This window comes from Dromiciops gliroides, chromosome 4 (assembly GCF_019393635.1).
Source record: "Dromiciops gliroides isolate mDroGli1 chromosome 4, mDroGli1.pri, whole genome shotgun sequence".
Taxonomy (NCBI): Eukaryota; Metazoa; Chordata; class Mammalia; order Microbiotheria; family Microbiotheriidae; genus Dromiciops; species Dromiciops gliroides.
In genome coordinates, this window is record NC_057864.1 from 78,731,834 (window position 1) to 78,744,950 (window position 13,117).

At 39.2% G+C, this 13,117-nt stretch overlaps 1 protein-coding gene across 5 annotated transcripts in view; it reads left to right on the top strand.

Moving 5' to 3' along the window:
* Nucleotides 1-13,117, top strand: part of SWT1 (SWT1 RNA endoribonuclease homolog) — a 143,266-nt gene that overhangs the window by 2,292 nt on the left and 127,857 nt on the right. For all 5 annotated transcript variants that reach the window (XR_006356270.1, XM_044000692.1, XM_044000691.1 and 2 more), the window contains exons 2-3: nucleotides 8,788-8,877; nucleotides 12,386-12,478. Coding sequence is in view for 4 of the 5 variants with exons in the window: in XM_044000693.1 (XP_043856628.1) it covers nucleotides 8,788-8,877; nucleotides 12,386-12,478 (183 nt within the window). In the remaining variant the exon portion in view is untranslated. The remainder of the gene's footprint in view (nucleotides 1-8,787; nucleotides 8,878-12,385; nucleotides 12,479-13,117) is intronic.

A 13,117-nucleotide genomic window follows, 5' to 3' on the forward strand; every position in this document is an offset into this window, starting at 1 on the left:
GTGAAGCGTGGTGGTGAAGCATAGCTGGCATTTATACAACACTTTAAGGATTGAAAAGTGCTTTACAGACACCTCATATTGATCTTTACAACAGACCTGGTAGGTGCTATTTCTCATTTTACTGATGGAGAATCTGAGGCAAGCAAGTTAAGTATCTATGTCACAGGTTACCCAGCTTGTTCGGGGTCACACAGGCTAAGTGTCTGAGGACATATTTGAACTATATTGACTAGCGTTGACTCACATCATTGGAATGTTCAAAGACTTAACTATCTAGTATTCTGGAAATATGGTCTGAGGCTAGATAATATACAATAATAATTATCATTGAGTAATAGGTTTAGATCATAGTATCATAGAACTTCATACTAAAAGGGACCTTTGAGAACATTAAGTACAAATCCTCATTTAAAGAATTAGGACATTCTATCTGTTATGGGCCCAGAGCACCCCAGAAGTTCTCAAAGAAACTTCTCCTTGAGAAACTAAACCAAAGGACAGACACACCTAAAGAGACCAGTGGAACCAGATCAGCAGTGAGCTAGCTCCCGGACCCCCACCCTTCATTCAAGTCTTCTCCACCCCGGGGAGATAAATTTGAGTGTGGCTGCTGCCTTTGTGTTCTTTATTAGCAGTCTGTTATAACTTTAAGGGGTCAGGCGCTATAGGGAGTTTGGAAGTTGATTTTAAGACCATATCATGTATAAAGGAGAGAGAACTGGGGATTTTGAAAACATCAGGCAAGAATTGGATTAATTTTCATGTTTCCTGATTTCCTCATTACCACTGAAGCAATTTTATATTGAGAGAAATGATTCTTTCATCTAGTAATAGCCTAATTATTAAATTAAGACCAAGGTTTTCCCCCTTTTCTACTTCCTCATCCAGAAATCCACCAGTGGCAAAATCTTGCTTATACTTAGCTGAAAGGATGGCTAAGATCAAATCAAAAACACTAAAGAAATTCTAAGCTTTGGTGAATGGGTGGATTCCTTTTCATTGTGTTTATTCCGAGAGGTCTGGGAAAATGTGGATTCTCCCTTTTGTCAACTTGGTGATATGGAAATTGATAGGCCACTTTAACTAGTATTTGGGTGCTTTGTGTCACGACCCCAAGACTCTCATTGGAATATAGTTCACCTCATTACATATAATATTCATTCTCTCTTATGAACCAATCCACAGTTTGTTATGGGGGAAATAAATAGGTGGGGGTTTGGGATAGGAGTTTGGGGTCCTTAGGAATACCTCTTTAAAGAATTACACCCTATTGCACACAAATCCAATAGAATAAGATAATAGTTTATTTTAGGGACTGGGGAAGGGAAACCAAGAGAGAAATCCTTTCTCTTGGAGAGAAAGCATAGCACAGAGTTGTGGCTCTGAGATACATATCTCCTGGAGCAGGAGACTTGCAGTTACTTTTATCGAAGACTGATGGGGATGATCGTCTGACTGTGGAAAGTTCCCTTATTGAGGGAGGACCATCCCCCACTGGTGGTGGCTGGGGGAGTTGGGTGAGGGGTGGTTGCAGATCTTATTTCCCCAGGGGTGGGGGAGGCTGGAGTGAAGGGTGGTGGTCCCAGAACTAGCTCAGTCCAGATCTGGTATCATTTATCTCTTTAGGTGTGTCTGTCTTTTGGTTTAGTTTATCAAGGAGAAGGTTCTTTGCTGTACCCCAGAAAATTTCTGGGGTGGTGCTAGGCCCATAAGTTGAATTTCACCCTCAGGTGTACCCCTTTTCAAAAGACTTTATACACATGAAAGGTTCCAATGGCACTGTGTATATGTACTATAAGCCTGTTTTGCTGACTGCTTTTAATTTACCCAGGAACTGTCTCCTGGAAATTTTTAATTGTCATAATATATTGCTCTTAGTTTTGACGTGGGATGGAATTTGGGGTCAAATTGATTGTGAGTCATCCCAAAAGAATTACAAGACTTAGTGACTCAGTTTCCCAAGTTTTATTGCAGTACTGTGGGTGACCACAGGGAGAGAACCAGAATATTGGAAAGGTATCTCTCAAATAAGGAAAGGAAAGACAGTTGTATTTATAGTATGGATAAATTGATTATCAGTGTCATTATAACAATTTCCACCTAGGGGTGTTACAAGGGAGGGCCTATCCTAATTTGGAGTTCCTAGGGTCCTAACCCAACCCCTGAGGCGGGTACCTTTTTCTGTGGAGGTGTGTTTTGGGGGTTTACACATCATAAGGTGAATCTGGGGACAAATTTGGCCTTTTCTGCGCATGTCTCTTTCTGATTCCCATGGCTAGTTTCAAAATATAATCATTTTTCATTAGAATTTCTATAGGTTGTCTTTTTCCTTTATTGTTATTTTGACCTGACCCTTATGGATGTTGATCACTATGGGTACAAGAACCTTACAGAAGTTATTCATTAACTGGGATCTGACTCCCTTTTAGAGCTAATATCTGTATTAGAGCTTGGGGCTTAGGTTTTTCTATTAACCCCTTTTTGCCTCCTACATCAGTTTGAAATTGATATCACAGCAAAACTGTAGAAGCATTAAACTCATAACTTGGCTTGGTTTAGCATTGGGAAATTTATACTATTATTTTTCTTGAAAAAAAAATTACTGTCAATCAGTTTGTTTTGGGTCCAGGGCACCCCAGAAGTTCTCTGACAGACACACCTAAAGAGCTAAGTGGAACCAGATCTGACTGAGCTAGCTTCAGGACCTCCACCCTTCATTCTAGTCTCCCTCAACCCTGGGGCGATAAGATTAGCTGTGGCTGCTTCCTTTGTGTCCTGAGGAGATGGCTTCCGAGATCTGCAGCTCAATTCCTCCAGCCACCACCAGTGGGGGATGGTCCTCCCTCACTAAAGGAACTTTCCACAGTCAGATGGTCATCTCCATCAGTCATCTATAAAAATACCTGCCAGAGGGGCAGCTAGGTGGCGCAGTGGATAGAGCACCAGCCCTGGATTCAGGAGGACCTGAGTTCAAATCCAGCCTCAGACACTTGGCACTTACTAGCTGTGTGACCCTGGGCAAGTCACTTAACCCCAATTGCCTCAAAAAACCCACAAAAACAAAAACAAAAGTACTTGCCAGTCTCCTGCTCGAGGAGATTGGTATCTCAGAGCCACTCTCTCTGTGCCTTTCTCCCCATGAGAAGTCCAAGGACTTCTTTCATGGTTTCCCTTCCCTTCCCTTCCTCAGGCCAGAGATAAAGGACTGTCTTATTCTAATTGCTTTTGTGTGCATGTGGGTGTAATTCTTTGTTGTTGTTGTTGTTGTTGTTGTTTTTGAGGGGCAATGAGGATTAAGTGACTTGCCCAGGGTCACACAGCTAGTAAGTGTCTAGTGTCTGAGGCTGGATTTGAACTCAGGTCCTCCTGAATCCAGGGCCAGTGCTTTATCCACTGTGCCACCTAGCTGCCCCCAAGGGGGTATAATTCTTTAAAGAGGAATTCCTAAGGACCCCAAACCCCTTACCCCATTTTCCCTATGACAAGTTTATATTGTTAAAGTTACTTTGAACAGTCACCAAACAATGCCACAGATGGCAGTGCTTTTTAAAAAATTAATTTAAAAAAATTGACAATAATCCTTCTTTCCCTCTTACCCAAACTCCCTTAATTCCCATTTGAAAAAGAAAGACAAAGCTCCTGTTATCAGTGTGTATAGTTGATAAAATACATTTCAGCATTGGCCATGTCCTCCCCAATGTATCATTTTATACTTTGAGTTTCTCTATAAAGAATTGTCCGAAGCATGTTTCATCTATGGACATCTGGAATCATGGTTGGTCTTTATGCTAATCAGAATTCCTAAGTTCTTCAAAGTTGTTTGTCTTTACAGTATTATCATATAAATTGTCCTGGTTTTACCCTTCCACTCTGCATCAGTTCATACAAATTTTCCCGTGTTCTGAAACCATTTCTTTATTAATATCTTACAACATAATAGTATTCCATCACATTTATATACCATAAATTGTTCAGCCATTCTCCAGCTGATGGGCACCCTGTCAGATTCTAATTGTCACCTCAAAAAGAATCATCAGTATTTTTTGTCTTTTTTAGTTAGAGAGTTTGTTTTGTTTAGGGCTAATCCCTCTCAATCTGCCCTTCACTCTGATTCTCCCTTTTCCCTTTACCCATGTCCTTCCAATTTCCCTGTGGAGTGAAATTTATTTCTGTACCCAACTCTTGTGTGTGTGTGTGCGCGCGCGCGCGCGTGTGTATGTGTGTGTGTGTGTGTGTGTGTGTGTGTGTGTTTCTTCCTTCCTATGACCATTTCATTTTTTTGAATTAGAATTCATAGGAAAAGAATTTAAAGACAGAGATCTCAGAGGTAAAAATATTCTTTTTTCTTTTTTGTCTGAACTCTTCATTTTATTTTTTATTTTAAGTTTTCTAATCTTTTTTCCCCAATTGCATGTAAAAATATTTTTTAAACATTTGTTTTTTGGAATTGTGAGTTCCAATTTTTCTCCCTCCCTTTTCTCTCCTCCATTAGAGGGTAAGCAATTTGATATAAATTATACATGTACAATCATGCAAAACATATTTCCTTATTAGTCTTGTGAAAGAATACACAGACCAAAAAAAAAACCCATTGAAAAATAAAGTGAAAAATAGTATATTTCAATCTGCATTTAGTCCCCATCAGTTCTTTTTCTGCAGGTTGATAGCATTTTTCATCATGATTCCTTTGGAATTTTCTTGGAACATTGTATTATTGCTGAAAATAGTTGTCATTCACAGTTGATCATCATACAGTATTGCTGTTACTGTGTACAATGTTTTCCTGGTTCTGCTCACTTTACTTTGCATCAGTGTATGTCCATGTTTATCTGAAATCATCCTGCTCTGTCATTTCCTATAGCACAGTAGTATTTCTTCACAATCACGTAACACAATTTGTTTAGCCATTTCCCAATTGATGGATATCCCCTCAATTTCCAGTTCTTTGCCTCCACAAAAAGAGTTGTCATAAATTTTTTTGTACAAGTAAGACCTTTCCCCCCTTTTTTTGATCAAAATATTATTGAGACTCTACTATGGATATTTTTACACATTATTAATTGTATAGTTGGGGATCTGGTATAGCTGTTTTATCTTTCTTCCTCAGGTTCTCCCCCATCCCCCCAATAAAAGGTTTTTTGGTTTTTGTTTTGTTAATATTAGAATCCATGCCTAAAAGATTTAGAAGGGATCTAACTACTATCTTTTACCAAACAAATAGTCATATTGACCCGAATTGGAGACCACTGTAAATGAGAACTCACTACCATCTAAGACAGCATATTAGATTTTTGGGCACGAACTGTTAGGAAATTAATTCCTTTTACTGAGCTCAAATCTGCCTACCTATAGTTTTCACCTATTGGTCCTGGTGTTACCCTCTGGAACCAAGTAGGAAAAGCCGTTTCCTTTTTCTGCTTGGCAGTTATTCATGTTTTTGAAGTTAATGTTCATGTTTCCTTTTGAAATGGCTATTTCCTAGGGTTCTGTTTAGCATTTTTGAAAATACTTGGATAAATGCAGGGATGGTTTACTAAATTTGCAGATAAAGAGCAGGTTGGATAGCTTTTTTTTTTTTTTTTGGGTAGGGCAGTGAGGGCTAAGTGACTTGCCCAGGGTTACACAGCTAGTAAGTGTCAAGTGTCTGAAGCCAGATTTGAACTCAGGTCCTCCTGAATCCAGGGCCTCCTGGATACCTTTTGAACTGAGTGACAGAGGGATCTAGAAAGATTTTGACATTCTAGAACATTGAACTGAATCTAATATTAAGTTGAGTAGGGATAAATTGGCAAAACATTTAATCTCTCAGCGTTCCTACAACAATGAAATCACATCTAAACCAAAAATTTTTTTTGAGTTAATGTATATTGTTGATTGTTTTATAACCATTATATAAATAAAGTAATTATTAAAAGCAAAATATTCAGAATTTATTAATAGGATACGGTACCTGATTCAACTGAACTACATCCTTAGCTACAGAAATAACTGTTAGAAGTGGTTGCTAAGTTACCATATGTGCAGCAAGAAAGTCATAGTGGATAAGTGCATTGTCTGGAGTCAGGAAGATTAGAGTTAAAATTTGAACTCTGGTACTTAGTGGTTGTGTGACCCTGGTAAAGTCATTTAATGATGCACCTACCACTCAAGATTGTGAGAATCAAATGAGATCATATTTGTAAAGCACTTAGCACAATGCCTGGCACATAGTAGGCAATTAATAAGTGTTTGCTCTCTCCCTTCTTCCCTTTTATAATATTTGAAACATTTTGGAGAATTGAAGAGCTATAGCAGTGTTAGAGAAGGAAAAATGTCTTATTTTTTATAAAAGGGAAGAGAATGAGGTCTGCCTCTAGTCTAGGTAGCCTGTAGTTGGTTTTAACTAGATTTCAGAAAATCAGTTTCACAAGTATAAAATAGGACAGGCTTGATTACACAGTTATACAGAGTTTCAGTGGATTGCAAGCCCTGTAAGGGTACATATATAAAAGATGTAAAGGTAGAATCAATAGGACTTAGCAACAGAGTGGACATAGTGGGTGAAAGAAATTGAAGAGTCCAGTGATACCAATGTTGCAAGCCTGGGTGACTAGGAGGATGATAGGAAGAGGGGAGGGTTTGGGGCTAAAGACAATGAGTTTAGATTTGGACAGGAGAGAGGCTAGGGCTGGTTAAATAGATCTGAACTTACTAGCATAGAGGTGATAATTAGTCTGTGATGAATGAAAAGTATCCATTATAGCCTGCATGTGAAGAGGTTACAATGCCAGACTGGGAGTTTGTAATTGACCCCAGATAAAAGGAAGCCACTAGGGTTTATTGAGTAGGGGAATGACATAATTAGACCTGTGCTTTAGGAAAAACACTTGGGTGGTTGTGTGGAGGCTGGTTTAGCCTGGGCTAGACTAGATAGATACAGGATGACTGATTAGAAAACTACTATTAGCTGTGTGGCCCTGGGCAAGTCATTTAACTTCTGTTTGCTGTAATCCACTAGAGAAGGAAATGGCGAACCAAGGACTTGACCTAGGTTTGTGGCTATGAGTAGGAAAAACGGGGGCTAGATGGGAGAGCCAGGTGGAGATAGAAGTAATAAGACCTAGCAAATGATTGAAAATGGAGGTGAAAAAGAGTGACTGGCTACTTTCTTTGGCTTCTCAGATCTTAGGTTAAAACAAATACTTGGGTTTAGGATTTTAGAAAATTGGTATTCAGGAAGTGGTACAATCACGAACTTTATTGTTATTTGATGGAGCAAGCAGGCAAACAAAGCAGATATATATATACACTGTGGCGATATAAACAGACAGAGGTTTATCCCTACATGAAAGAAACTCATCCTATTCTGAAGGTGAGGGAGACGTGTTGGGGCAGAAATACTCTCAGAGTTGGGGTTCAGGTGGCAAGATTATATACTCAAAAAATGGCCTTGGTAAAAACAGCTGATCAAGGCCAGATGTAGGAGGAGACTTTCCTAAGCAGACCCAGATATGGTATAGATATTCTTGGGGTCCCTTATCAGTACCAGGCTTGGGTGATGATAGGGTATGGGGAACTTCTTTTTGGGGAACATAAATTAAATTGGTGGTGGTGGTGGGGAATCCAATGTTAACTAAGCAAAAGAACAACTCCAGACCCTTGTAGCAGGTCAGATAGCAAGCTTTACCTGCCTGATACAGTCAACAGTGGCAAAGTGTAACTATCTGGTTTGTATGTATGCTTCTATGGGCATTAGAACTACTTGGCCCAAGTGATTCCATATCAGAGTCCTGCCATTAAACTATTGACATTAAGTTATTATCAAACAGTTTATAATGACCACATTGGCCAAGAATGGCATGGAGATTTGGGGTTAGTGTAAGGATTGTGGGGCCCATGATGGAAATAGGGAAGCTTAGAAAAGGAGTGTATTCAGGAGAAAGTTGTTGAGGTCTGTTTGAGACAACAAGTAAATACTCTCTCTCTTAAGTGATAAAGGGCTAGAACTTAGCAGATAAGAAGACCAAAATCTCAATCTTATTTTCTCAATAAGCAGTAGAAGTTGTGTGTTAATCATCTCTAGTAAGAAGTGATTCATTATAAGGCCTAGTGTGAGAAAATAATGGGTTTCGGGATAATATTAAGATTGATTGGATTGACTTTGCTGATTGACATGCTTAAAGTTAACTTAATTAAAACCACACTTACCTGAAAGCCTGGCCCTCAGAGCAGGTTCTGCTCATGGACCATCCTCAAGTCCAGTGAACCAATAGATTTGAAGGATAGTAGCCAATTAGCTAGGAGCTGTATGGAAAGTGGGGGGGGGGTCCTCCTTTGGAGTGGGGAAGAGAAGGAAGTCAGCCTGAACTTTATCTCTCCTCTAGGCTTGATAGGCCTTTCTTAAGTTTCTGAGCCATGTGTTCTCTCTTTCCTAATATTTGGTATGCTTTAAGAAATGCTTAATGCCCAAAACTGGTGCTAAAACTTTTAATTTATAAGTAGCAATATATTAGAAACCCCAGATAATTTTCCCCAAACTTGGGACAAAAATAAGGTGACCAACATGTAATTTTATTATTATTATTATTATTATTATTTTTGCAGGGCAGTGAGGGTTAAGTGACTTGCCCAGGGTCACATAGCTAGTAAGTGTCAAGTTTCTGGGGATGGATTTGAACTCAGGTCATCCTGAATCCAGGACCAGTGCTTTATCCACTGTGCCACCCACCTGCCCCCAGACCACATATAATTTTAAACACCACACTGGAGAAATATAATTTCCAATTATGTTTTTATTTTAACTTTTAGCTTTTCACAATGTCCAAGAAAGGATACAGTGGCAAACAGGAAAAGTCTCCAAGAAAGGGCGTGTCTCCTTCACACAACCTAGATGAAAAAGTAAGTTGTCTGATTTTATGATATAAATATAATATTTTCACACTTTGATTTTTGTTTTAAAAGGAAAAAAAATCAGTTTATCCCAGGATAATGACATTTTTTTTTCCCTCAAGAAAATAATTTATATGAAGATGAAATGGAATGACATTCTAATAATGTTATTTCTTAGTTTCTATCAGTATTGTTTAGGATGGCTGTAGGTTAGGTTTGGGAGGAATTAGAGAGATTTGTTTACTATGTATCTCATTATGACAGAGACTAGTGATTTAATTGACCTGAAGTGGACTATAGGATATTAAATGGGTTGTCTCCAAGGTTATGTGAATGTGAATGTGGCTCAGTCTTGGAGATGGCCATTAATGATACTAATGATACCAAGATGAAGGCCGTACTCATTTCCTGATATGGGCAAGGTGAGTTGTTTAAAAAAAGAAACAAAAAACTGCCTCAAGGTGTTGTATTATATTACCCTGGGTTGTGAAACCCTTGGAATGAATCAGATTCTTAGAAAGAAAAGGCATGGGAATGTGTGAGTGTCGTAGAGATTTATTGTCAGCACCTCATTCAAGGTATGTAAGGTAGGTCATAGCCCTAATATGCTAGATATGCCATTGATGGCCCCAGACCTGGAACTAGGAGGCCGGGTCAAAACTTTTAAGTATTGAATATTTATATGAACATCCAATTATAGTCACTTTGGGGGGGGGGGTTAATAATCCTATTCTTGGTTTCTTCTCCCTAGTGGAGCATTTATTTTGGGAAGGGGTCCTGGTCCTGGTGGGATGCATGTCAATCACTATGGGACTTGACTGAGCACTGTGAGGTATTAGTTGCACTCTTTTTTTTTTTTTTTTTTTGCAGGGCAGTGAGGGTTAAGTGACTTGCCCAGGGTCACACAGCTAGTAAGTGTCAAGTGTCTGGGGCCGGATTTGAACTCAGGTTTTCCTGAATCCAGGGTCAGTGATTTATCCACTGTGCTAGCTAGCTAACTGCCCCCCAGTAGGATTCTTTAACTTTTTCTTTCAGGGGAGATTGTGAGCAGCCTTCATTATTTTCCTAATCATCATAGAAAATAGGGATTATATCCAGGAACTTCCCTAAAATCAGTTATTAATAACAGGAAATAGTTAACTATTAACTAACCATATAGTGCTTATTGTATGCCAGGCACTGGACTAAGCACTTTACAATTGTTAGCTCATTTGAATCTTTTAGCAACTCTGTGAAATGATTACTTTTCTATTATATTGATAACCAATGAGTAATATCAGGATCCAGGGGTTTTTCTCTTTTTACTTCCTCATTCAAAGCCCAGTCCTTGTGGGGCCTTCTCTGAAGAATACTTCTGATAGATGAGATTGTCCTGAATCCTCCCCACACAGAGAATCTAACTGAGGTGATTCCAGCCCTAAAAGTATTAGGCTTATGCCCCCACTTCTCCCCGTTGTTCAGCTTGGGTGGTCTGGGTGAAGATGGATTCCTTTGCCTTTTCTGCCAGAGGTAACTGAGTCTTACTCAGGCCACGTTGTCAGTGGGAGGGTCTGAGGGCTTTTAGGCCAGCCCCTCATTGGAAAAAGTCCACCCATTAACCAGTCAGGGTTGGTTTTTACTTATCTAGGGCAACCCAGTTTTCTTTCCATGATTTTCCTTCCATGATCTTTGGTTAAGAGTATTTCATCAAGGAAACACTCTGCGTTCCTCAAAGAAACAAAGGGGGGAATGTGGTAGCTGCCCAGGGGTCCGACTTGATTCACTTAGTAGTGTTTGAATTGGGTGTGAATGAGGAACTACTAAGTACCCACTTAAAGGTGATTAGATTTTAGCCACTAGCCAGGCCTGAGGAGAGTATGCTCTCAGAGGCTATGAACTTCGGAGACTGCTCTCAGCTAATCAACTTGAAGAACCTCCCATTTCTGGGAGGAGGACAGGAAGTAGGAAGTAAAGGCTGGCAGAAGGGATCTTCCTCTTTTGTTTTGAGACATTGGTGTGGTGGCAGAATTTCACATAGGTGGTTAGGAAAGGAAAGGTTTCTGTCTCTCTGGCTATACCAAATAGATCCAAGCTCTAATGAATCCTTAAAAGCCTAAACTCTTGGTGAATTTATCAGTGATTTTAGCCAGTTTCCCCCAAAACTGGGGGAACAGATTAGAACCCACATTTAGATTTTTAAACAACACAAGAGAGACCATTGACTTTCATTTTATTATTTGCTAACTTAATAAACTGATTATTAACTACCCAGAAATTCTGTCTCTTAGGCTTATTATTCAGCTCACCTTGGAGGAGGGTGCTATTATACCCACGGTAGACCTGGATTACTGTTGTTTGGGAAGGTTTCCAAGGCCCTGGCATAGAGAGAACCTTATGGCCCCTGTTAGGTCCTCTCCTGGCTCTGTGACCTTGGGCACTTCTCTTCTGGGAAACAAGAGGGCTGAACTTCATGATTTCTAAGGTCCCTTCTAGCTCTCAGTCTGTGCTCCTGTTACTGCTGGGACCTACACTGACTTACTGAGGGGCTTCAGCATGAGATAACTTTTTGCTAACAAGATCACCACTTAGGGCCTTCGTTTGGGCTGCCTTGTGAGGTAGCAGTTATGTCCACTTCATAAGTAAAGCCTGGATGACACTTGTTGGGGATATTGTAGAAGGGACTGATTCTTCATGTGGCCTCTAAGGTCCCTTCTTTCACTGAGATTCTGTGACTCTTCAGGTCAGCTTTTCCTATTTATATAAGGTTACTCACTCTGAATGTGGGGAGAAGTGGCTGGGAACCATATGTCTTCATCTCCCATCTTCAGTGGAATCCTATTGGATTCATTCTTTTATTTAATAAACAGTTATTAACTATCATTTGAAAGGTTCTGGAGGGCAAGGATTGTGTTGTTTTTTATCTCATCCACCCAGAACCTAGTATAGTCTCTTAATGCTTATTTAATTGAATGAATAGGCCTGTCCTGAAGGCTAACTAAATTTTAAAGAATCATAGAATTGGGGCAGCTAGGTGGTGCAGTGGATAGAGCACCGGTCCTGGAGTCAGGAGTACTTGAGTTCAAATCTGGCCTCAGACACTTCACACTTACTAGCTGTGTGACCCTGGGCAAGTCACTTAACCCCAATTGCCTCACTAAAAACAAAAGCAAAAACAACCAAAAAGAATCATAGAATTTCAGAATGTTTAAGCTAGAAGTGACCTTGGGAAGCCATTGGGTATACACTGCTTCCTTTGATATAAGAAACCAACTCTCAGAAAGGTTTTTCTTACTGTCGTATAATAGCTCTAGATACAGGAGTAGAACTCAGTTCTGCAGCATTTTAGGTCTGTATTCTTTCTACCACACCTGCTTTCCCACCTTGCCTTTTATTTACATCTTTACATTCTCACAGGTAAGTATTATCCATTGAGTACTTACTAAGCATTGATATGTTATAATATATAGAACAAACTCTTTTTATAGCACTTTTAAAATTGTGCTTTCTCTTCCTCCCCTTTTCCTTTTGGAATTCTTAGGAAAAGAAGCAGAAAAGAATCTCTTCCAAAGTGCCAAGTCCAAGTTATGTGTCTTATTCCAGAAGTTCAACTTCTTTAGGGAAGAGAAAGTTGGTAAGTTTTTAGCTACCCTGAATAATTTAAGTTATATGCTGATATCTTGTTTCTTTCTCTCATTCTTTTTTGTTAACCTTAATAATGTTATAGTCTGATTTTCTTTTTTTCTTCTTGGCCAATTAAATCACAAGTCTCTGGCATAATGAGATACATAGTAAACAAATCTCCCTAATTCCTCCCAAATCTAACCTATAGCCATCCTAAACAATACCTATAGACACTAAGAAATAACATTATTAGAATGTCATGCCATTTCATCTTCTTATACATTTTAACTTCCTCCTCCTCCTCAAAAACTGTTCATTAATAGCCTAATTGCATTTGTGCATACTCATTGTACCTGTAAGACTAGAATACGCTTCCACATGCACCCCTTCCCCCCCCCCCCCCCCAGTTAGGGAAATTATAAATGGATGCGTGTAGGGGACATGCAATATACTTACCTAATGTATGAACAGGTAGGTAAGTGTGCACAAGGGAAGGAAGGTATGTTATTTTGGTTAATGCCAAGAAGAGTAGTTGTGAGAATGCTATTTTATCTAATGTAGAATACAGTAAGCATTTTGGTTTCATAGAATTTAACTTCATTTTAGTTGATACTTATCAGATTAATCTTCATGTCATTCATAAAAAAAT